Raw genomic sequence first — 25,653 nt, 5'->3', positions numbered from 1 at the left:
GAAGTTTTGGGTATTCTAAAAGGCCATTAAGGTGGACAAGTCTCCAGGTCCAGATGGGATCTATCCCAGGTTACTGAGGGAAGCAAGGGACGACATAGCTGGGGCCTTAACAGATATCTTTGCAGCATCCTGGAGCACGAGTGAGGTCCCGGAGGACTGGAGAATTGCTAATGTTGTCCCTTTGTTTAAGAAGGGTAGCAGGGATAATCTAGGGAATTATAGACCTGTGAGTTTGACGTCAGTGGTAGGCAAACTGTTGGAGAAGATACTGAGGGATAGGATCTATTCACATTTGGAAGAAAATAGACTGATCAGTGATAGGCAGCATGGTTTTGTAAAGAGAAGGTCATGTCTTACAAACCTAATAGAATTCTTTGAGGAAGTGACAACGTTAATTGATGATGGTAGGGCTGTAGATGTCACATACATGGATTTCAGAAAGGCGTTTGATAAAGTTTCCCATGGCAGGTTGATGGGAAAAGTGAAGTTGTATGGGGTTCAGGGTGTACTAGCTAGATGGATAAAGAACTGGCTGGGCAACAGGAGACAGAGAGTAGTGGTGGAAGGGAGTGTCTCAAAATGGAGAAAGGTGACTAGTGGTGTTCCACACGGATCCGTGCTCGGACCACTGTTGTTTGTGATACACATAAATGAACTGGACGAAGGTATAGGTGGTCTGATTAGCAAGTTTGCAGATGATACTAAGATTGGTGGAGTTGCAGATAGCGAGGAGGACGGTCAGAGAATACAGCAAAATATAGATAGATTGGAGAGTTGGGCAGAGAAATGGCAGATGGAGTTCAATCCAGGCAAATGAGAGGTGATGCATTTTGGAAGACCTAATTCAAGAGCGGACTATACGGTCAATGGAAGAGTCCTGGGGAAAATTGATGTACAGAGAGATCTGGGAGTTCAGGTCCATTGTACCCTGAAGGTGGCAACGCAGGTCGATAGAGTGGTCAAGAAGGCATACAGCATGCTTGCCTTCATCGGGCGGGGTAATGAGTACAAGAGTCGGCAGGTCATGTTACAGTTGTATTGGACATTGGTCAGGCCACATTTGGAATACTGCATGCAGTTCTAGTCGCCACATTACCAGAAGGATGTGGATGCTTTAGAGAGGGTGCAGAGGAGGTTCACCATGATGTTGCCTGGTACGGAGGGTGCTAGCTATGAAGAAAGGTTGAGTAGATTAGGATTGTTTTTGTTGGAAAGACGGGGGTTGAGGGGGACCTGATTGAGGTCTACAAAATTATGAGAGGTATGGACAGGGTGGATAGCAGCAAGCTTTTTCCAAGAGTGGGGGTGTCAATTACAAGGGGGTCACGATTTCAAGGTGAGAGGGGGAAAGTTTAAGGGAGATGTGCGTGGAAAGTGTTTTATGCAGAGGGTGGTGGGTGCCTGGAACGCTTTGCCAGCGGAGGTGGTAGAGGCAGGCACGATAGCATCATTCAAGATGCGTCTAGACAGATATATGAACGGGTGGGGAACAGAGGGAAGTAGATCCTTGGAAAATAGGCAAAAGGTTTAGATAAAGGATCTGGATCGGCGCAGGCTGGGAGGGCTGAAGGTCCTGTTCCTGTGCTGTAATTTTCTTTGTTCTTTGTTCTATTTAATTTGATGATGAAAGCATGCTTGGATAAGGTTGTTTGTTTAGTTGCAATGTTTTTTGTGAAAATCCCCTTGCCTTTGATGACCTAAATCTGAACGATACGAGGCACACAAGATTGCCCACCCACAACTCATTCAGTGAACTTTGCATCCTCCTGTTGTAACCTCCATTGTGCACAACACAGGCTGGGAGTGGAGAAGAGGAAGAACTGATGCGAAGAATTCCAAGGCCAATGCCTGGTGTATTCATATTTGTCCTCCATTCCCTTATATACATTACGCAATTACTGCTTGCCTACACACCCATCAATAGATGCATCTATATAGCACCTTTAATATAAAAATAAGCACCTTAAAAATGTGCTGAGGTGGTGGTGGGGGCGGGGTGGTTAGAGATAACTAAATTAAATTAATATTCTTTTTCTTCTAGTCCTACAAGCATTCCCATGTATTAATGCATCCCAAAACATATTACACTTGTTAAGTTAAGCAGAAGTAGGATGAATGGACTGCTCTCAATGAAGAGGTCAATGTCTAAGGTAGAATTCATTGACAAGACATTTCAGAATTGTTTAAGAAAAAGAGATAAGCTGTAGAAGCTTTTCAGCTTGCCCCTATCAGGAGATTTATTTATTTGTGTGATATTTATAACTAAATTAGTAACCTATTAAAAATAGCTTTACCACTGCAAGAATGACAAATCCTTCATTGAGTTCTCAGTGGGACATTTTTGGTCTAAGGCTCGTTACATCATCCCAAAAATTGAGAACGTGGTTAGCACTGCTGCCTCTTAGCACTAGGGACCCGGATTAGATTCTGGCCTTGTCTGTGTGGAAATTGCACTTTCTCCCAGTGCCTGCGTGGATTGCCTGTGGGTGCTCTGGTTTCCTCCCACAGTCCAAAGATGGGCAGTTTAAAGGTGGCACAGTGGCGCACTGGTTAGCACTGCTGCCTCACAGCACCATGGACCTGGGTTGGATCCCGTCCCAGTTCACTGTGGAGTTTGCACATTCTCCCAGTGTCTACATGGGTCTCGCCCCCACAACCCAAAGATGTGCAGAGTAGGTGGATTGGATACACTAAATGGCCCCTCAATTGGAAAAAAAGAATTGGGTACTCTAAATTTTTTTAATTTTTTAAAAATAAAACTTGGGCACGTTAAGGTGGCTTGACCATGCTAAATTGCCCTTAGTGTCCAGGGATGTGTATTTTAGGTTATGGGCTTACGCGGGGTGGACAGGGGACTGGATCAAGGTAGAGTGCTCTTTCGGAGGGTCAGGGCATACGGCTGAATGGCCTCCTTTTGCACTGCAGAGATTCTATGATAACTTGAAGTAGAAATGCAGCAACAGCACTCTGCATACTTCAAATGTTTGCAGCATGATTTCAGCACCTGCGCCTTCATGTAATTGACTTTAAGTTAAGCAAGTTAGTTTTACCTCTACTTTGTCAGTCTTGTCTCCCACAGCATTGCATAATTCGCCTGTAGAAGAAACAGAAAATTATATTTAGAACCTGTAACTATCAGCGGCATTTTGTGCACGCTATTAGTATTCACTGCAGTAGTAATCCAAAGGCACAGGCTAATGTCCGGTGGGCACTGGTTCAAATCCCACCACTGCAGTTGCTGACATTTAAATTCAATTAATAAATAAATAGGTGGGCAGGTTCGGTAGATTGGCCCTGCTAAATTGCCCCTTGCATGGTAGCACAGTTGCGTCACAGCACCAGGGACCTGGGTTCGATTTCCGGCTTGGTTCACTGTCTGCGCGGGGTTTGCACATTCTCCGTGTCTGCGTGGGTTTCCTCCGTGCTCCGGTATCCTCCCACAAGCTCCGAAAGACGTGCTTGTTAGGTGAATTGGACATTCTGAATTCTCCCCCAGTGTACCCAAACAGGGGCTGTAGTGTGGCAACTTGGGGATTTTCACAGCAACTTCATTGCAGTGTTAATGTAAGTCTACTCGTGACACTAATAAAAATTATTATTATTAATGTCCAACGGTTAGGTGGAGTTGCAGAGATTGGATGGGGGCAGTGGACATGGGTAGGGTGCTCATTCGCAGGGTTGGCGCAGACTTGGTAGGCCAAATGGCCTCCTTCTGCACTGTAGAGACTCTATTATTATTCCATAATTTACTGCATAGGACCAATTTCTTGGATTATCTTTTAAAATGTATAACAAAGCTACACCACTCATCTTGGAATTATTTAAACAAAATCGAACTTAGACTTTTCCCATGTACACACCCGTAGTTCTGTGAACTTCAACAGTTTCTATTTTTCACCACAGAGGTTTCATTATTCATCAATTGGCATGCAATGGCTTGAAAACTGAGTCGTGGCCCTTAAGGCTCCATGGTATGCAGCCCACGAAGACAATATTTGGATACTGTTGTCTGAGGATCTTACAACACTGTTCAGCTTTCACTTTAGAGTTGATTTCTCACCATGCTCTAAATTGAACACACTGAGCCACTTAATTTATATCGCAGCATTCAATCTTAATCATGTCCATCTCTTGCAATATGAATACAATGTTAACCAGAGAGATATGCAGGATCATTAAAAATATATATATTTCATTTATGGACACCTCAGCATTTATTGTCCATCCTGAATTATCCATCCCTAATTGACCTCGAGAAGATGGTGGGCGAGAAGCCTTCTTGGGTTTCAGCAGTCCATGTGGTATGATCACACCCACAGTGCTTCTTTTTAGGTAGTACCAGGGTTTTCATACAGTGATGCAGGAACAATGCTACAATTCCAAGTCAGGATGGTGTGCGACCTGGGAGGGGAACTTGAAAGTGGAAATATTCCCACACGTCAGTTGCTCTTGTTTTTTAGGCAGTAGAGGTTGTGGGTTCGCAAAGTGCAGTTGACATATTTGGCGGGGAATTAGAGATGAACAGGTTTATGATCTATTTTTATGTCACAAGCAATGAAACATACCATATGTAGTGCCACTGATACTACACTTCTTAAATGCCATGATGTTCTGTGTAAGAGTTCCCGTCTTATCAGAGAAGATGTACTCTATCTGCCCAAGTTGCTCCGTCAATGTAGTTGTGCGTGCTTTGGCTGGGGTATCCTTTTCCGCATAATACATCTGTAGATCCCAGTTTATGAAGTAGCTTTGACCCATGCGAATCACTTCAACACTAAGGGAGAGAGTACAAAAAATGTTATGGTAATTGTCTATTTACACAATCATAAAGAGCGCAAGTAGGAGATGAGGCCCTCTATTGCTTCAAATGCAATTCACTCAATCTTTTTTTCATGAATTAAAATGTATTTTAACTTTGATCGGTTTTTTTGATTTATTACAAGTTGCTAGCAGAAAAGAGGCTGACATTTCAAACACAGATCTCCCTTGAACTAACGAGGATTTGAGGTCCAATCAGCAGATCGTGAATCCAGAATTTTGGATTACTAGTCCAGCAACTAGTCTACTGGTATATCTACTCCGCCACTGTTCCTAATTTATTACTGCCTGGGAATGATGAAAACGTTGGTGAAATGGCCCAGCAAACCACTCAGTAAAGAGCAATTAAGGATGAGCAATAAGTGTTGACCTCCCCAGCCACACCCACATCTCCTGAATGACTTTAATAAATGAGTTCATCAGTCAACTTGGTGTATTACTCGGATGTTTCCCTGTCATGCTGGCACACAAATTCAAGAGAACAGAATGAGGCACATTTACCTTACATAAAGTGAAATGGGTACCAGGGTGTTCATTACAATGATATAACCCCAGAAGGTAATGAAACCTCTATATGAAGGTTGGTAATCCTTGCCATCATCAAGATACCAGGACTGGGTGACACTGCCAATATCGCTTTCCCAGAATGTGTGTCCAATAGCAAGGCCAATTGACAGAAGAATGAGGAACAGAAAAATCTGGAAAGAAGTAAAATTGCACATGTAGATCACGCATTCTACGAAAACAGTCAACATGTCAGTACATAAATTTGCTGGAGAAGGTTTCTCTTTTACCAGATAAACTATGTAATTCATCAGCTGGTCAATTTTGGTTCTTTTGAAGTTAGTTTTTCCACCATTCCGCATGATTTTAGTGTCAGCTCCTGCAAGACAGGGTTACAATAAGCTTGGTGAAGGCTATTATTCTGATGGGCTTTTCTATCTCAGCAACTTTACCATCTTAAATACCAAAGTTATAATCCAGAGTTATAATCTCCAGATAACATGGTCAATACATTCCCTACACATCAGAGCATAAGGAAGGAATAGGCTAAAGAGGTCTTCATATGGAGCAAACAAACTATATCTTCAGACTTCAAATCTTACATGCATGTGCCAAAATAAAAAAATTATTTATCAAATGTTCTGATTGGCTTTTTCAGAAACTCATGAAACATTTATGAAACACGGTTTTAACCCCCCCCCCTCCCAAGATGTTTTCATAACAAGTGGAATCATGAATCCTCATCAGACTACCTTCTCAAATCATTGTGTGCTAATCCCAGGATATGATGCAATAAATATGGTGCAATACCTGCAAATATAACAATTCCATGGGTGCTCTCAGTGTTGCGGACTGTGCAGCCACGAAGGAGGATTGAGTTCACATCTAAAGGATAACTCTGGTTGTTCCAGTACAGGGTTCCTGTAAATTTGTCCAGTCGATTGTTTGGCTCTTCACATTCTATTAAACCTAGAGCAAACACAGTTACTAGTTTGGTCTAATGCAGCGCCAAAAGAAAAATACATTCACAAAAATGACTTATTTTACACAACATGCAAGAAGTATGCATGCATGACAGCACAAATGCTCAGATGGAGAGTTTGTAACTTCCATATTGGAAAGCAGATACTTTGTCATTATTGAAGGCTAATAGTGCAGAAATACCATGGCCAATCTGAATGGGTGAGTCGATAACTCAAACTTTCTGCTAAAAGAGCAATGCCAATGTCATGGGCATTAGTGCCCGAGTTGAGGTTTGCTTCACAGTTTGCCTCCAGAGGCCCTCTTGGAAGGCCATCTCGTGAGTCACATCTCAACAACTCCACTACTACATCAGACTGCACATTTATCAATTAATCATTAAATTCTGGAAGCAAACTTTCTTTGCTGTTGTACAAGCTGTACTAAACTAATACCTCACTAGTAGAATATATATATTTTAAAATGTGATTCTTTTATGGGATGTATACGTTGCTGGCAAGGCTAGCATTTGCTGTCCATCCTGATTTGACCTTGAGAAGGTGATGATGGTGAGCCAACCTTTGAACTGCTGGACTCAATCTGGTGCAGGAATATAGGCAGTGCTGCCAGGGAGGGAGTTCCAGGATTTTGATCCTAAAACAGTGAAGGAATGGCAATATAGTTCCATATGAGGATGGTGTGGCTTGGAGGAAAGCTTGCAGGTGGTGTTGTTCCCATGCATTTGCCACCCATGACCTTTAAGGTGATAGAGGCCGCAGCTTGGGAAGGTACTGTTGAAGCAGCCGGGACGAGATACTGCAGTGTATCATCTAGGTGGTACAAACTGCTGCCACTGTGCATTACTGGTGAAAGGAGTGAAGGTTTAGCATGGTGGGTGAACATTAATCAAGCGGGCTGCTTTGTTCTGCATTGGTGTTGCGCTTCTTGAGTGTTGTTGGAGCTGTACTCCTCCAGGCAACTATAGAGTATTCCATCACATTCCTGACTTGTGCCTTGCAAATGGCAGGCAGGCTTTGGGTAGTCAGATGCTTAAGCACATTGGTAGGAAGATTAAAGGAGCTGAATATTATTTAAATAGAGAAGGACTGCAGGAAACTGCAGCACAGAGGGATTTTGGGGGTCTTCGAGCATAAGCCACATTTGGCATGCAAGTTCAGCAGGAAAGGCAATTGAAATGTTGGCTTTATTCAAAGGGAATGGACTATAAAAATAGGGAAGTCCTGCCAAAACTAGATGGAAAGATATACTGGCATTGGAGGCAGTCCAGAGAAGGCTCACTAAGTTAATCCCTGGTATGGAGAGATTTTATCAGGAGAGGTCGAGTAGATTAGGCCTGTACTCCTTGGAGTTTCGAAGAATGAGAGGTGACCTTATTGAGACATAAGAATTTCAGAGGACTTGCCAGGGGGAGAAGAGGATGTTTCCTCTTGTGGGAGAGTCTAAGGCCAGTGGGCATAATCTCCAAGCAAGGGGTTGCCAATTTAAAACAGAGAGGAGGAGGAATTTCTTCTCTCAGAGGGTAGTGAATCTGTGGAATTCTTTACCACAGAGAGCTACAGAGGCTGGATCGTTAAATATGTTCAACGGCGAGATAGACAGATTTTTAAACAGTAAAGGAATCAAGGGCAGCATGGCGGCGCAGTGGTTAGCACTGCGGCCTCACGGCACTAAGGTCCCAGGTTCGATCCCGGCTCTGGGTCACTGTCTGTGTGGAGTTTGCAAGTTCTCCCCATGTTTGCGTGGGTTTCGCCCCCACAACCCAAAAATGTGCAAGCTAGGTGGATTGTCCATGCTAAATTGCCCCTTAATTGGAAAAAATGAATTGGGTACCCTAAATTAGAGAAAAAAAAAAGGAATCAAGGGTCATGGGGATACGGTGGGAAAGTGGAGTTGAGGATTATATCAGATCAGCCATGACCTCATTGAATGGCAGAGCAGACCTGATGGACCGAATGGCCGACTTCTGCTCTTATGTCTTATGGTCTTACTCTCCGCAGAATCCCTAATCCTGGACATGCTCTTGTAGTCACAGTATTTATCTAGATCAGTTTCTTGTCGTTGGCAATCCGAAAGATGTTCCGCGATGCCAAAGTCATTGAATGTTCAGGGGAGATGGTGAGATTCTCTCTATTCGAGATAGTCAATGCCTACCACTTGTGGCAGGAATGTTACTTCTCATTCATCAGCCCGAGGCTGAATATTGTCCAGGTTGAACTGCACATTGGCACAATGCTTCCGTATCTGAAGAATCACAAATGGTGCTGAACATAGTGTAACTGTCAGCAATCGTTCCTACTTTTGACCTTATGATGGCAGGAAGGTCATTGATGAAGAGCGGAAGATGGTTGGGCCTCGGACACGACTTTAAAAAAACTTCTGCAGTGATGTCCTGAGACCGAGATGATTGGCTTCCAACAGTAAAGCCATATTTCTTTGTGTTGAGTATGAGTTCAACCAATGTTGCCTCCCTGGTGCCAGGGTCCAGGATGTCTCTGAACGGGTAGAGGGCATCCTGAAGGGGGAGGGCAAACAGGCAGAGGTCATTGTACATATTGGTACTAACGACATAGGCAGGAAGGGGCATGAGGTCCTGCAGCAGGAGTTCAGGGAGCTAGGCAGAAAGTTAAAAGACAGGACCTCGAGGGTTGTCATCTCGGGAGTACTCCCTGTGCCACGTGCCAGTGAGGCTAGAAATAGGAAGACAGAGCAGCTAAACACGTGGCTAAACAGCTGGTGTAGGAGGGAGGGTTTCCGTTATCTGGACCACTGGGAGCTCTTCCGGGGCAGGTGTGACCTATATAAGAAGGACGGGTTGCATCTAAACCGGAGAGGCATAAATATCCTGGCCGCGAGGTTTGCTAGTGTCACACGGGAGGGTTTAAACTAGTATGGCGGGGGGTGGGCACGGGAGCAATAGGTCAGAAGGTGAGAGCATTGAGGGAGAACTAGGGAATACGGACAGTGGGGCTCGGAGGCAGAGCAGACAGGGAGAAGTTGCTGAACACAGCGGGTCTGGTGGCCTGAAGTGCATATGTTTTAATGCAAGAAGTATTACGGGTAAGGCAGATGAACTTAGAGCTTGGATTAGTACTTGGAACTATGATGTTGTTGCCATTACAGAGACCTGGTTGAGGGAAGGGCAGGATTGGCAGCTAAACGTTCCAGGATTTAGATGTTTCAGGCGGGATAGAGGGGGATGTAAAAGGGGAGGCGGAGTTGCGCTACTGGTTCGGGAGACTATACCAGCTGTACTGCGGGAGGACACCTCAGAGGGCAGTGAGGTTATATGGGTAGAGATCAGGAATAAGAAGGGTGCAGTCACAATGTTGGGGGTTTACTACAGGCCTCCCAACAGCCAGCGGGAGATAGAGGAGCAGATAGGTAGACAGATTTTGGAAAAGAGTAAAAACAACAGGATTGTGGTGATGGGAGACTTCAACTTCCCCAATATTGACTGGGACTCACTTAGTGCCAGGGGCTTAGACGGGGCGGAGTTTGTAAGGAGCATCCAGGAGGGCTTCTTAAAACAATATGTAGACAGTCCAACTAGGGAAGGGGCGGTACTGGACCTGGTATTGGGGAATGAGCCCGGCCAGGTGGTAGATGTTTCAGTAGGGGAGCATTTCGGTAACAGTGACCACAATTCAGTAAGTTTTCAAGTACTGGTGGACAAGGATAAGAGTGGTCCTAGGATGAATGTGCTAAATTGGGGGAAGGCTAATTATAACAATATTAGGCGGGAACTGAAAAACATAGATTGGGGGCGGATGTTTGAGGGCAAACCAACATCTGACATGTGGGAGGCTTTCAAGTGTCAGTTGAAAGGAATTCAGGACCGGCATGTTCCTGTGAGGAAGAAGGATAAATACGGCAATTTTCGGGAACCTTGGATAACGAGAGATATTGTAGGCCTCGTCAAAAAGAAAAAGGAGGCATTTGTCAGGGCTAAAAGGCTGGGAACAGACGAAGCCTGCATGGAATATAAGGAAAGTAGGAAGGAACTTAAGCAAGGAGTCAGGAGGGCTAGAAGGGGTCACGAAAAGTCATTGGCAAATAGGGTTAAGGAAAATCCCAAGGCTTTTTACACGTACATAAAAAGCAAGAGGGTAGCCAGGGAAAGGGTTGGCCCACTGAAGGATAGGCAAGGGAATCTATGTGTGGAGCCAGAGGAAATGGGCGAGGTACTAAATGAATACTTTGCATCAGTATTCACCAAAGAGAAGAAATTGGTAGATGTTGAGACTGGAGAAGGGTGTGTAGATAGCCTGGGTCACATTGAGATCCAAAAAGACGAGGTGTTGGGTGTCTTAAAAAATATTAAGGTAGATAAGTCCCCAGGGCCTGATGGGGTCTACCCCAGAATACTGAAGGAGGCTGGAGAGGAAATTGCTGAGGCCTTGACAGAAATCTTTGGATCCTCACTGTCTTCAGGGGATGTCCCGGAGGACTGGAGAATAGCCAATGTTGTTCCTCTGTTTAAGAAGGGTAGCAAGGATAATCCCAGGAACTACAGGCCGGTGAGCCTTACTTCAGTGGTAGGGAAATTACTGGAGAGAATTCTTCGAGACAGGATCTACTCCCATTTGGAAGCAAATGGACGTATTAGTGAGAGGCAGCATGGTTTTGTGAAGGGGAGGTAGTGTCTCACTAACTTGATAGAGTTTTTCGAGGAGGTCACTAAGATCATTGATGCAGGTAGGGCAGTGGATGTTGTCTATATGGACTTCAGTAAGGCCTTTGACAAGGTCCCTCATGGTAGACTAGTACAAAAGGTGAAGTCACACGGGATCAGGGGTGAGCTGGCAAGGTGGATACAGAACTGGCTAGGTCATAGAAGGCAGAGAGTAGCAATGGAAGGATGCTTTTCTAATGGAGGGCTGTGACCAGTGGTGTTCCACAGGGATCAATGCTGGGACCTTTGCTCTTTGTAGTATATATAAATGATTTGGAGGAAAATGTAACTGGTCTGATTAGTAAGTTTGCAGACGACACAAAGGTTGGTGGAATTGCGGATAGCGATGAGGACTGTCAGAGGATACAGCAGGATTTAGATTATTTGGAGACTTGGGCGGAGAGATGGCAGATGGAGTTTAATCCGGACAAATGTGAAGTAATTCATTTTGGAAGGTCTAATGCAGGTAGGGAATATACAGTGAATGGTAGAACCCTCATGAGTATTGAAAGTCAAAGAGATCTAGGAGTACAGGTCCACAGGTCATTGAAAGGGGCAACACAGGTGGAGAAGGTAGTCAAGAAGGCATACGGCATGCTTGCCTTCATTGAGTATAAGAATTGGCAAGTCATGTTGCAGCTGTATAGAATCTTAGTTAGGCCACACTTGGAGTATAGTGTTCAATTCTGGTCGCCACACTATCAGAAGGATGTGGAGGCTTTAGAGAGGGTGCAGAAGAGATTTAACAGAATGTTGCTTGGTATGGAGGGCATTAGCTATGAGGAGCGGTTGAATAAACTCGGTTTGTTCTCACTGGAACGAAGGAGGTTGAGGGGAGACCTGATAGAGGTCTACAAAATTATGAGGGGCATAGACAGAGTGGCTAGTCAGAGTTTTTTCCCCCGGGTAGAGGGGTCAATTACTAGGGGGCATAGGTTTAAGGTGAGAGGGGCAAGGTTTAGAGTAGATGTACGAGGCAAGTTTTTTACGCAGAGGGTAGTGTGTGCCTGGAACTCGCTATCGGAGGAGGTGGTGGAAGCAGGGACGATAGTGACATTTAAAGGGCATCTTGACAAATACATGAATAGGATGGGAATAGGGGGATACGGACCCAGGAAGTGTAGAAGATTGTAGTTTAGTCGGGCAGCATGGTCGGCACGGGCTTGGAGGGCCGAAGGGCCTGTTCCTGTGCTGTACATTTCTGTGTTCAATGGAGAGTTTCCCCTCGACTTCCCATCGATTCCAATTTTTCTGTCTTTTTGATGCTACACTGTCAAATCCTGCCTTGATGCCAAGGGCAGTTTGTCTCACCTCTCGAGTTCAACTCTTTTGTCCATGTTTTTGTCAAGAGCTGAATGGCCCTGGCAGAAGACAAACTGAGCAACAGTTGAGTGTGAAGTTGTGAATATGCCAAATAAAAATTTATTGCTTGTAAATTCAACTGGAAGTGAAGTTTTTAAGGTGTGAAAGTTGTCAAACAACCTCTCGGATAGTGAAAAAAGTGTGGAGTCCCATTGCTAAAGAATGTATGTTGGAGTTTTAAGAACAATTACTTTCAACTGTGTCATTTATGTATCCCTTAATCCCATCTTTCCCTCATCTAATTTCACTTTCTGTACGTGAATTAAATATTCTAAATTATACTTCCTGGTTTAAATGTTGTCTTCCCCTTAGAATTTTACAACAGTCGATGGCCATATTCTTACATGCCATAGCTCCAATGGACAGTGCTGCAGTGAAATGGTCCCCGAGCAACAAGTTGCCACTCAATAAGTCAATAGGCAACAGTAAGCATAACGAATGGTGAGCATAGTGCCTTCACTGCTGACCACAGAATCTGGGCCATCTATTGCAAATTGCTGGCAGGAACATGTGTAAAATTTGAACTGGTATATTCAACCAGTATGACTATATTTTTGCAAATACACTCACCATCAAAAGATTCCAGATCCTTGAGTTTCTTAAGCAGTTTGTCTGTAACGTCCAACGACATTTTAAACTTCAGGTTAGTTTCACTGAAAGCATAATGATACAAGATCCATTAATGAAAGAGTAGTTGCAAGTAATTCAATCATGTGTTAATTTTCTATTTTGCTCAAATGGTTGAAATATTCGCCAGAAGAGAGCCATAGCTGGAACATGGAGCAAACACGCAGGTTCTTCCAGGAATCTGCCAGCCAATAGGGACAAGGACATTATTAATCCAATTCCCATAGGTCACAGCATATATTGTGATAATTTGGTACTGTACAAAACAATATCAAATTGGCAATCTGACATAGTAAGGATGCCTACATTTTCCTACTTGCTTAGATGTAAAATGTTTATCTATGGGCAGACTCCAGGTTTTTAAAAAAATTTTTTTAAAAAGCACTGATTAAGTCCTGCATTTGTATAAAAGCAGATGCTTTCTTGGATTATGCCGAAGTATCCAAAATACATGGGAGTGCCAACCCCAAAAGACTGCTTCAGAAAATTGTGCAAGATTCCAGCTAGCCTTCAGGGACAGGAGAGTCCCTCATCACATGGATAAAAACCACAACTATATCTGGAATACTAAGGCAGGCGCATGTCAAAGAGGCTCAAGAAGGCAGCTTCAAAATGTGACAACAGTCTCTATTGATTGCACCCAAATGTCACCTAGCCAATCTAACTGGAAGGTTGTAAATTACTACTTATGAGAATATATTTAAGGTGGCAATTCAATTTGATGCGGCCTCTCACTAGAGACAGGTCACTCTTACCTGGATTGCAGAAACAAGTTTTTTTTTAAATGCTCGAAGAACAGTAATTTCCTCATCATTCTGCTGCTATCTGCCAGATATATATTAGTCAGCACAGGGCCCACATTTGCATCCTCTGCAAGAATTGTCAGGACACAGAGTGCTCCAATTCTTTGTGTGCGCAATGGTAGACAAATTCGAGGTATTCACATTTAACCTTGGGGCTATCTGGTGTTAATTAGAGAAAAGGTGTTGTAGAAAGGGTTAATTTCTGTCAGCAAATATTTGGCAGACCTGGGGAAACACCAGCTGACAGTTTGTTTGAATAAAGGCCCTGCCTACTTGTGCAAAGGGAAGGATAAAGACCACATGGCACTATTGAAAGGGAAGCTGGGAAATCTTCTGGATCTTGACCAAGAGTCCTTGCTCAATCAAAATCACCCGTTCATTTGTCTCATTGCTGTTTCCGGATGTTGTTGTTTTTTTTTTTTTTTTAAATGGCCACTATAACAGTAAGATGTTTCAAACAGAATGGAATTAAGGAAGATTTTTTTTAAAATCTGCAGTTACAGTAGAACAATCCAACAAAGCCAGTGGTGGCTATCTGATCTGTAAGGCACAGACAAAAATGTTGTTTGGCAAAAGAAAAGAAGTGAAATGAGCAGCCTAAGTCAGCTTCAAAATGTCAAAGTCTGACAATTATGGTAATGATGAAACAGTACATTTAATAAGTCCCTCAGTGTAGTTAGTTCATGGTGTAATCAATGTGGCGTGTGCAGTGAAAGAAGGTGCCTAGACATAGTCATCCCTGAATTAAAGTCTCTTTTGTAAATATTAACTTCTTACCCATCAAGCTCAGCCGTTTCCACGTAACAAAGACTGTTGGGTTCGGTACTGGACAGCAGTAGTATATCAGCCTAAATAATGAGAAAAAAAATTAATACATATAATCCAACACGATAGAAGAACTCTTCACATTATCTTTTCCAAAAGATGTAACTTACTGGAATAAAATCATCTCTCCGCAAGCACACAATATCTCCAACTTTGATGTCTCTCCATTTTTGTGCTTTAAAACTAAAAAGGACAAAAAATACATCTCACTTACGGTTTAATTGACTCTGCAAAAACAATAAACTGAAATAAGTTTGAACTCTCACTGAAAATACCCACAGGTTTGCTTGTTCCAGTTGCCAACTTTTCGTAGAAGATCAACAACTCTGCATTGCTGAAAACTGAAAAGTTGATTGCTTCTCATTTTGCATCCGGAAAGCTATTGCCAAGTGATCTTCCTCCTTTGGCAGTTACTATTCTGTTCCAGAAGCCAGTTGGTGAAGTGTAGAATGGAAGCCAAACTTTACATAATTGTGGACCCTAACTTCCATAGAATGGCAATCAACATTAGATTGCCATCACTGTCCAGTTACTTATGTAAATGTTTTTCCAAGCTGGATTCGCCCAACCTTCTGACTCAAGTTGGGTGAGCTCCAGGCAATGTAGCTCGTCCTTGGGAGCCAGTGCCACATGAGCTGTCACAAAGGAGGTAATTAAAGATCAATTGAAATTGGACAGGGAGAAACCATGGCGGGATTCTCCGGTCGTCGACATAGTAAAGCCGGGGGCTTTACGCTGCGCGGCTGCTAGCCCCCCACCGGACGTAGGATCGGTGCAGCTATTGTGCCGTTTTTTCTGGGTCTTGCCAAATTCTGGGTAACTATTTGTGCAACACAGTCGAATCTATCCAGAGTTTGCGACTTAAGTTGCATTTTCAGAAGGTTTCCAGCAAAGGGAAATTTGGGCTTCTGGGCAATTGCCTTGTATACCCTTACCTGGACGAAGGGGGTTCCCCAGCACATCTTTGGGATACCTCCCCAATCAGATGCTGGGGAGCTCAGAAGTTACTGTGGTGATATGCCTATGGACTCTATCATAGTTGGATGGTGTGCGACCACCAACCAGCAGGTGGTGGTGCAGACACACCATGAGATTTCTAGGCAAAGGTCATGTGACCAGTGACTCCCATATAAGGGGAGACACATCCGGCCATCTTCAGAAGAAGATTGAGAGGGTAACAAGACAGACCAGTGACTGCCCGGTGCTAGGTGCAGAATCCAGAGGAGTATTATGCAGACGCCATGATCAAGTGCTCTGTTACAGATTGCTATCTTACCATACAAGACTCAATAAAAGATTCTGGTTCGGACAAGTCTAAGTATTTGGTGGATTCCTTTGTTAGGTATAAAGGACCAAAGCCAACAGTTCCCGTATATATTTGCACGAGTTACACATTACAGACATGACCCCTAACCGAATAACCAGTTTTAATATGTGTCAATATATCTGGGACTCGAGTGAATGGCCTTCACCTACATAACAAAGAACAAAGAAAAGTACAGCACAGGAACAGGCCCTTCGGCCCTCCAAACTTGTGCCGACCATGCTGCCCGTCTAAACTAAAATCTTCTACACTTCCTGGGTCCGTATCCCTCTATTCCCATCCTATTCATGCATTTGTCAAGATGTCCCTTAAATGTCACTATCGTCCCTGCTTCCAACACCTCCTCCAGCAGCGAGTTGCAGGCACCCACTTACCTCGGTGTAAAAAACTTGCCTCGTACATCTCCTCTAAACCTTGCCCCTCGCATCTTAAACCTATGCCCCCTAGTAATTGACCCCTCTACCCTGGGAAAAAGCCTCTGGCTATCCATTCTGTCTATGCCCCTCATAGTTTCGTAGACCTCTATCAGGTCGCCCCTCAACCTCCTTCGTTCCAGTGAGAACAAACCGAGTTTATTCAACCGCTCCTCATAGCTAATGCCCTCCATACCAGGCAACATTCTGGTAAATCTCTTCTGCACCCTCCCTAAAGCCTCCACATCCTTCTGGTAGTGTGGCGACCAGAATTGAACACTATACTCCAAGTGTGGCCGAACTAAGGTTCTATACAGCTGCAACATGACTTGCCAATTCTTATACTCAATGCCCTGGCCAATGAATGCAAGCATGCCGTATGCCTTCTTGACTACCTTCTCAAACTGTGTTGCCCCTTTCAGTGACCTGTGGACCTGTATACCTCGATTTCTCTGACTGTCGATATTCTTGAGGGTTCTACCATTGACTGTACATTCCCTACCTGCTTTAGAACTTCCAAAATGCATTACCTCACATTTGTCCGGATTAAACTCCATCTGCCATCACTCCGCCTAAGTCTCCAAACGATCTAAATCCTGCTGTATCCTTTGACAGTCCTCATCGCTATCCGCAATTCCACCAGCCTTTGTGTCGTCCGCAAACGTACTAATCAGACCAGTTACATTTTCCTCCAAATCATTTATATATACTACAAACAGCAAAGGTCCCAGCACTGATCCCTGTGGAACACCACTAGTCACAGTCCTCCAATCAGAAAAGCACCCTTCCATTGCTACTCTCTGCCTTCTATGACCTAGCCAGTTTGTATCAATCTTGCCAGCTCATCCCTGATCCCATGTGACTTCACCTTTTGTACCAGTCTGCCATGAGGGACCTTGTCAAAGGCCTTACTGAAGTTCGTACAGACAACATCCACTGCCCTACCTGCATCAATCATCTTTGTGACCTCTTCGAAAAACTCTTGTCAAATTAATGAGACACGACCTTCCCTTCACAAAACTGTGCTGCTTCTCGCTAATACATCCATTTGCTTCCAAATGGGAGTAGATCCTGTCTCGAAGAATTCTCTCCAGTAATTTCCCTACCACTGACGCAAGGCTCACCAGCCTGTAGTTCCCTGGATTATCCTTGGTACCCATCTTAAACAAACGAACAACATTGGCTATTCTCGAGTCCTCCGGGGCATCACCTGAAGACAGTGAGGATCCAAAGATTTCTGTCATGGCCTCAGCAATTTCCTCTCTCGCCTCCTTCAGTATTCTGGGGTAGATCCCATCAAGCCCAGGGGGTTTATCTACCTTAATATTTTTAAAGACGCCCAACACCTCGTCTTTTTGGATCTCAATGTGACCCAGGCTATCTACACACCCTTCTCCAGCCTCAACATCCACCAATCCCTTCTCTTTGGTGAATACTGATGCAAAGTATTCATTTAGTACCTCACCCATTTCCTCTGGCTCCACACATAGATTCCCTTGCCTATCCTTCAGTGGGCCAACCCTTTCCCTGGCTACCCTCTTGCTCTTTATGGACGTGTAAAAAGCCTTGGGATTTTCCTGAACCCTTTTTGGCAATGACTGAGACCCCTTTTAGCCCTCCTGACTCCTTGCTTAAGTTCCTTCCTACTTTCCTTGTATTCCACACAGGCTTAGTCTGTTCCCAGCCTTCTAGCCTGACAAATGCCTCCCTTTTCTTTTTGACGAGGCCTACACTATCTCTCATTATCCAAGGTTCCCGTAATTTGCCGTATTTATCCTTCTTCCGCACAGGAACATGCCGGTCCCGAATTCCTTTCAACTGACATTTGAAAGGTTTCCACATGTCAGATGTTGATTTACCCTCAAACATCCGCCCCCAATCTTGGTTCTTCAGTTCCCGCCTAATATTGTTATAGTTAGCCTTCCCCCAATTTAGCACATTCACCCTAGGACCACTCTTATCCTTGTCCACCAGCACTTGAAAACTTACTGAATTGTGGTCACTGTTCCCAAAATGCTCCCCTACTGAAACTTCTACCACCTGGCTGGACTCATTCCCCAATACCAGGTCCAGTACAGCCCCTTCCCTAGTTGGACTATCTACATATTGTTTTGAGAAGCCCTCCTGGATGCTCCTTACAAACTCTGCCTCGTCCAAGCCCCTAGCACTAAGTGAGTCCCAGGCAATATTGGGGAAGTTGAGGTCTCTCATCACAACAAACCTGTTGCTTTTACTCCTTTCCAAAATCTGTCTACCTATCTGCTCCTCTCTCTCCCGCTGGCTGTTGGGAGGCCTGTAGTAAACCCCCAACATTGAGACTGCAGCCTTCTTATTCCTGATCTCTACCCATATAGCCTCACTGCCCTTTGAGGTGTCTTCCCGTAGTACAGCTGTGATATTCTCCCCAACCAGTAGCGCAAGTCCTCCACCCCTTTTACATCCCCCTCTAGCCTGCCTGAAACATCTAAATCCTGGAACATTTAGCTGCCAATCCTGTCCTTCCCTCAACCAGGTCTCTGTACTGGCAACAACATCATAGTTCCAAGTACTAATCCAAGCTGTATGTTCATCTGCCTTACCTGTTATACTTCTTGCATTAAAACATATGCACTTCAGGCCACCAGACCCGCTGTTTTCAGCAACCTCCCTGTGTGCTCTTCCTCAGAGCCATACTGGCCCTATTCCCTATTTCTCCCTCAATGTTTTCACCTTCTGACCTATTGCTCCGGTACCCACCCCTCCTGCCATACTAGTTTAAACCCTCCCGTGTGACACTAGCAAATCTCATGGCCAAGATATTTATCCCTCTCCAGTTTAGATGTAACCTGTCCTTCTTATACAGGTCACACCTGCCCTGGAAGAGCTCCCAGTGGTCCAGATAACGTAAACCCTCCCTCCTACACCAGCTGTTTAGCCACGTGTTTAGCTGCTCTATCTTCCTATTTCTAGCCTCACTGGCACGTGGCACAGGGAGTCATCCCGAGATTACAACCCTAGAGGTCCTGTCATTTAACTTTCTGCCTAGCTCCCTGAACATCTGCTGCAGGACCTCCTGCCCCTTCCTGCCTACGTCGTTAGTACCAATATGTACAACAATCTCTGCCTGTTTGCCCTCCTCCTTCAGGATGCCCGCTACCCATTCTGAGACATCCTAGACCCTGACACCAGGGAGGCAACATAACATCCTGGAGTCTCTTTCACGTCCACAGAAGCGCCCATCTGTGCCCCTGACTATAGAGTCCCCTATTACTATTGCTCTTCTGCGCTTTAACCCTCCCTTCTGAACATCAGAGCCAGCCGTGGTGCCACTGCTCTAGCTGCTGCTGTTTACCCCTGATAGGCTATTCCCCCCAACAGTATCCAAAGCGGTATACCTGTTCGAGAGGGGGACAAGCACAGGGGATTCCTGCACTGACTCACATTCTGCCCTAGAAGTGTGTTCCTTACTAATTATCTACATTATTGTAGAACGCATGCATCGTCTGGATTTTCTTCAGAATGGAATTTTGATTGGACATTAAACTTGGAGTTCCTGTGTACACATCTATATGGAAGGTTTTGTGCAAGATTCGGAAATGGAATGTTTTGTGCAAGATTCTGAAATATTCCTGATGATCGAAGACATTTAAAAGACCAAGAAAGATCAGGTTCATTTCTTTTAAAAAATGATTAGAGAGCAAGGGCATGATTTAACCATAGAATTGTGCCCACGCAGGTCTGGTCGAGCCAGTTAAATAGCAGGAAAGGCCACAATTGAGATTTGCGCCAGGCGCGAACCTGTTTGCTAGCTAACAGGTCCTCTCCCAACAGGTCCTCTCCCAATAGAGAGTTCCAGATCATGGCCAAATATGGCGCGTATATCATTGACCTCAATTAGGACCAATTTCCATCTAGTTAGCAAGGCTGAAGTCGAATGTAACAGCTTCCTAGGAATTGACGGGCTCCTCAGGGAGAATTCGTGCGGGCATCGTTTAGTACGCTTTATAAAAAAAGTGAAGCTGGCTCAATGGCTGTTGTGGGGAAGTGAGGTGGTGAATAGCCATCTCCATTCCTGGCATGAAGCTCAAGGGCACCGCATTACCCACCCAACGGGGTGGTTGGGAGACACCTCAGCGGGATTGGGGCTGGTCAGAGTGCTGAAGCGTTCCAGGTCTGGGTCGCCCTTAGCCCAAATTGGAGGGGTTTCCCCTCTGAGGCCTTTAAGCCATCTTTAAACATTATGGATACCCATAACAGGGGCAACTACAACTGCTGCCTGCCAGGCCTACCAAACACTTACAGGACAGAGTCCTGTTCTTGGTTATATGCGGAATGTCATAGTCCCTATGACTGTGAGCAGCCTCTAGCTTCACAACGTAGGGCTCATGGGCAATTTACCTTCGTAGTCGTGAGAGCATTTCACAGCTCTCGAGTGGAAGTATCATAGAATTTACAGTGCAGAAGGAGGCCATTCGGCCCATCGAGTCTGCACCGGCTCTTGGTAAGAGCACCCTACCCAAGGTCAACACCTCCACCCTACCCCATAACCCAGTAACCCCACCCAATACTAAGGGCAATTCTGGACACTAAGGGCAATTTATCACGGCCACTCCACCTAACCTGCACATCTTTGGACTGTGGGAGGAAACCGGAGCACCCGGAGGAAACCCACGCGCACACGGGGAGGATGTGCAGACTCCGCACAGACAGTGACCCAAGCCGGAATCGAACCTGGGACCCTGGAGCTGTGAAGCAACTGTGCTAACCACTGTGCTAGCGTGCTGTCCTAGATGGTAGATGGAGCTATCAGATGGAGATCCTGTGAGAGAATGGACATGTGGTCAGTGAGAGGGTAAGGATTCTTTTGTCTGACATTAACTCACTTGAGACAGGTCATCTGGATGAAGGGGCAGTGGATCCTCACCTCTTGTGGTGCAGGCCAACCTCACTGTCAGTGACTGCTCTCTCCCGTGTCAACCCCGTGACCTCCAGGGCCCATTTTTCAAAGGGGGTAAAGACTCTGAAATCAGGTACCTCACCCTCTCGCTCTATTATGGGCTATCTTCTCCTTCAGGGGCGAAGAGAGGGAATTGTGAGCTGCAAGTTTGATAGATCGGGGAGATCCATTGCAGGTGTGGGCACTGTAACTGGATATGAAGGGGCTGTGCTGGTCGGTGCCAGGGGATGCTGAGGAAAAAACACGAAGATTGGATGTGAGGAAGGCGCAATGTGTCCCCCCCCCCCCCCCCCCCAGTGTTTTTTCCAGAGCAAGGCTAATGTCAGCCGAGAACTAGTAACTTACCTTTGCAGCTCAGTGGAGGTCATTGGTTTTCTTCCAACAATGTATGGTGGCGGTGCTCCTGGTCATGCGGCCCGCAATGACAGCCCCTGCCACTGCCTCCCAGGCGGCATTGGTGGCCCTGCTGCTGGGCCACCGACTCCTCCAGAGGGACCAGGGTGTCCAATCTCGCCTCCACGGCGTCGAGAAGTCTGGCTAGGTTGGCATCGCCAAAGGAAGGAGCAGATCTGTGCGCTGCTATGCTTGTGTTGACTGAAGTGCTGAGGGAGTATTTAATAGCAGTCCCCCTCCCCCCCCACTTGTTAGTAGTGAGAAGCTGAGGCACGAGTCTGACATTGGCAAGAAGCTCGTGGGGGCTCAATTCCGGCAGTAAGTGCCGTTAAATATGGGCCAAGATCTCGCCAATGCGGTCGTCGGGAAACATCTCGCCAATCGAGCCCAAAATGACACTTCAAAATTGTTCCGTTAAATTGCACCCGAAGTAACAAATACAAATTTTATTTCAACAGCGGCTTTCAATTCCCTGTCGGAAGGGAACACGAACGGAATGTTTGCAGCTCCCACTCTGGGAGCAGAGGGTAGCAAATTAGTTTAATCATTTTCAGATTTGTTAAGAATTCCTGGAGAGTATTTGGACAGTCGGTAAAGCTCTACATTCATTGCAGACAATAAAGGTAAGAGAATTTCTTTCAGTGGTAAACTCCAACATTCTGGTTGCTTGGAATGTTTCAATTGCATTATATAACAAGTTAGAACAATTTCAGCAGTTTGTGACATCACTGATATTTAGGAAATAGTAAGAACAGGATCTAACTTCTATATAGGACACTATGAATAGGTGTAAAACATCCAAAATACCTGCCATCCTTCAGAATTTCACATTTCCGGTTATTGACAATGTTGTCCATCTTGTGTCTTGCCTATGAGGTACAAGACAAGTTAAAAATTATACAGTGTGGACTTCCGGGTGCGGCGATGACCAGCTAAGTCGCACGTTTCGGCACCTCCCGTTTCAACGGGCTTTTGGGCTCTTACCGGGAGCCCCAACGGAAATTTTCAAAGGCTAAACCCAGTGTGAGGCGACATAGGAAGGAGTCCCCCCGGGTGTGGATGGAAAGGAGTGATAGTAGTGGCCAGATTGTGGAGGATCCTCTGGAGCAGTGGCAGAGAAGGGAAGGGAGAAAGAAGCAAGATGGAGGCTGAGGGAGCCCAGTTGGTATGGGGCCTGGAACAGCAGGAGTTCCTCCGGCGATGCATGGAGGAGCTCAAGGAGGTGGTGCTGGCGCCGATGCTGCAGGCGATTGAGGGGCTGAAGGAGATGCAAAAGACCCAAGAGATGGAGCTCCATGGAGTGAAGGCAAAGGCTGCCGAAAATGAGGACGAGATACAGGGCTTGGTGGTGAAGACGGAGACGCACGAGGCGCTACACAAGAGGTGTATGGAGAGATTGGAAGCCCTGGAAAATAGCTCGAGGAGGAAGAACTTAAGGATTTTGGGTCTCCCCAAAGGGGCAGAGGAAGCGGACGTTGGGGCGTACGTGAGCATGATGCTCCATACCTTAATGGGAGCTGAGGCCCCGACGGGCCCCCTGGAGGTGGAGGGAGAGTACCGGGTCCTCGTGAGAAGACCAAAGGCAGGGGAAATACCGCGAGCAATTGTGGTGAGATTCCACCGCTACAAGGACAGGGAGATGGTCCAGAGATGGGCTAAGAAGACAAGGAGCAGCAGATGGGAGAACGCCGTGATCCGGGACTACCAAGATTGGAGTGCGGAGGTGGCGAGAAGGAGGGCGAGTTTCAACCGGGCCAAGGCGGTGCTCCACAGGAAGAAAGTGAAATTCGGAATGTTGCAGCCGGCAAGACTGTGGGTTACACACCAGGGCAAACACCACTACTTCGAGACGGCAGAGGAGGCGTGGACATTCATTCAAGAGGAGAAGTTGGACTAGATTTGGGAAAGGATGTTTGGAATGAAGTAGCGAGGAGGTGGCAAGGAATTGTAAATCAGATGGGGGAATCTTTTCCCCTCGAAGGGGGGGCGGGGGGACACACAAAGAAATGTGGGCGCCGGTGGGGAAGGGGAAGGAGAGAGGGAGCTGCGCCATTAGGGGCAGCGCAGGCTCACTTCCCGCGCTATGGAAACTGTGGCGGGAGAAGTGGGCATAGGAACGAGGGGGCCTCACACAAAGGGAGGCAAAGGATAATTGGGGGAAGCCGAGGTCAGCCAGAGTTTGCTGACTCCGGGAAGTAATATGGGGGGTGCAATCAAGCTAGAGCGGGATCTAGCGGGGGGGGGGGGGGGGGGGGGGGGAATTAACTGGGTTGCTGCTGCTAGGGGAAGGGGGAGCTGTTACGGGATGGGATGGTCGGGACAGGAGGGCGCCGTCTGGGGGACAAGCGGTTGCGTGGGAACCGGGTGAGGAGCTGGTTTAAAAAGGGGATGGCTAGTCGACGATGGGGGAGGGGGGAAAGAGCCCCTCAACCCAGTTGATCACGTGGAACGTGAGAGGGTTGAACGGGCCGATTAAGAGGGCAAGGGTATTTGTGTACCTAAAGAAGCTAAAGGCAGACGTGGTTATGCTTCAGGAGACGCACCTGAAACTGGCGGATCATGTCAGATTAAGAAAAGGATGGGTGGGACAGGTATTCCACTCGGGCTTGGATGCAAAAAAGAGAGGGGTGGCAATACTGGTGGGGAAACGGGTATCGTTTGAGGCGAAGACCATAGTGGTGGACAGTGGGGGTAGGTACGTGATGGTGAGTGGCAGATTGCAAGGTGAAGCGGTGGTGCTGGTGAACGCATATGCCCCGAACTGGGATGATGCGAAGTTTATGAAGCGTATGTTGGGACGCAGCGCATCCCGGACCTGGAGATGGGAAAGTTGGTAATGGGGGGGGGGGGTAAAGAGTAAAGAGTTTTCCTTCTTCTCCCACGTCCATAAAGTGTACTCCCGGATAGCTTTCTTTGTCCTGGGAAGAGCGCTGACCCCGAAGGTGACAGGAGCGGAGTACTCGGCTATAGCCATTTCAGATCATGCCCCACATTGGGTAGATCTGGAACTAGGCGAGAAGGAGCAGCGCCCACTTTGGAGATTAGACATGTGGAAGGGTGAGGGGATGTATTGAAAGATACCTAGAGGTCAATGATGACGGAGAGGTCCAGGTGGGAGTAGTCTGGGAGGCGCTGAAGGCGGTGGTGAGAGGGGAGCTGATCTCCATAAGGGCCCATAAGGGGAAACAAGAGGGTAAAGAAAGGGAGAGACTGATTGGGGAGATTCTGAGGGTGGATAGTCAATATGCGGAGGCTCCGGACGAAGGGCTATACAGGGAAAGACGGAGACTACACACGGACTTTGACTTGTTGACCACGGGTAAGGCGGAGACGCAGTGGAGGAAGGCACAGGGAGTACAGTATGAATACGGAGAGAAGGCGAGCCGACTGCTGGCCCAACAACTTAGGAAGAGGGGGGCGGCGAGAGAGATCGGAGGAGTTAAGAGACGAGGAGGGAAGGATGGAACAGAGAGCGGAGAGGGTGAACGGGGTATTTAAGGTATTCTACGAGAGGCTGTATAAGGCCCAACCCCCGGAAGGGAAAGAGGGAATGATGCAGTTCCTAGACCAGTTGGAGTTCCCGAAGGTTGAGGAGCAGGAGAGGACAGGACTGGGAGCGCAGATTGAGGTAGAGGTGGTAAAAGGAATCGGGAGCATGCAGGCAGGGAAGGCCCCGGGACCAGATGGGTTCCCGGTGGAATTTTATAGGAAATATGTGGACCTGCTGGCCCCATTCCTGACGAGAACCTTCAATGAGGCTAAGGAAAGGGGGACACTACCCCCGACGATGTCGGAGGCGACGATATCGCTGATCCTGAAAAGAGACAAAGACCCGCTGCAGTGCGGGTCATACAGGCCTATCTCCCTCCTGAACGTAGATGCCAAGTTATTGGCCAAAGTGATGGCGACAAGGATAGAGGACTGTGTCCCTGGGGTGGTGCATGGTGACCAAACAGGATTTGTTAAAGGGAGGCAATTGAATACCAATATACAGA

The 25,653-nt window shown here is 46.3% G+C and overlaps 1 protein-coding gene across 2 annotated transcripts in view; it reads right to left on the bottom strand.

Annotated features, from left to right (window-relative positions):
• The window catches only part of atp8b1 (ATPase phospholipid transporting 8B1), a 213,145-nt gene that overhangs the window by 57,334 nt on the left and 130,158 nt on the right, over positions 1–25,653 (bottom strand). For both annotated transcript variants that reach the window (XM_072497355.1, XM_072497356.1), the window contains exons 6-14: positions 22,466–22,527; positions 14,703–14,775; positions 14,545–14,615; positions 12,908–12,990; positions 6,133–6,291; positions 5,613–5,701; positions 5,320–5,516; positions 4,566–4,774; positions 3,051–3,094 (exon numbers count right to left, since the gene is read on the bottom strand). In XM_072497355.1, the coding sequence (XP_072353456.1) occupies positions 3,051–3,094; positions 4,566–4,774; positions 5,320–5,516; positions 5,613–5,701; positions 6,133–6,291; positions 12,908–12,990; positions 14,545–14,615; positions 14,703–14,775; positions 22,466–22,527 (987 nt within the window). The remainder of the gene's footprint in view (positions 1–3,050; positions 3,095–4,565; positions 4,775–5,319; positions 5,517–5,612; positions 5,702–6,132; positions 6,292–12,907; positions 12,991–14,544; positions 14,616–14,702; positions 14,776–22,465; positions 22,528–25,653) is intronic.

Source organism: Scyliorhinus torazame, chromosome 3 (assembly GCF_047496885.1).
Source record: "Scyliorhinus torazame isolate Kashiwa2021f chromosome 3, sScyTor2.1, whole genome shotgun sequence".
In the NCBI taxonomy this organism is placed as follows: Eukaryota; Metazoa; Chordata; class Chondrichthyes; order Carcharhiniformes; family Scyliorhinidae; genus Scyliorhinus; species Scyliorhinus torazame.
Note: the sequence above shows the minus strand (reverse complement) of the source record. Positions and strands in the feature narration are given on the sequence as shown.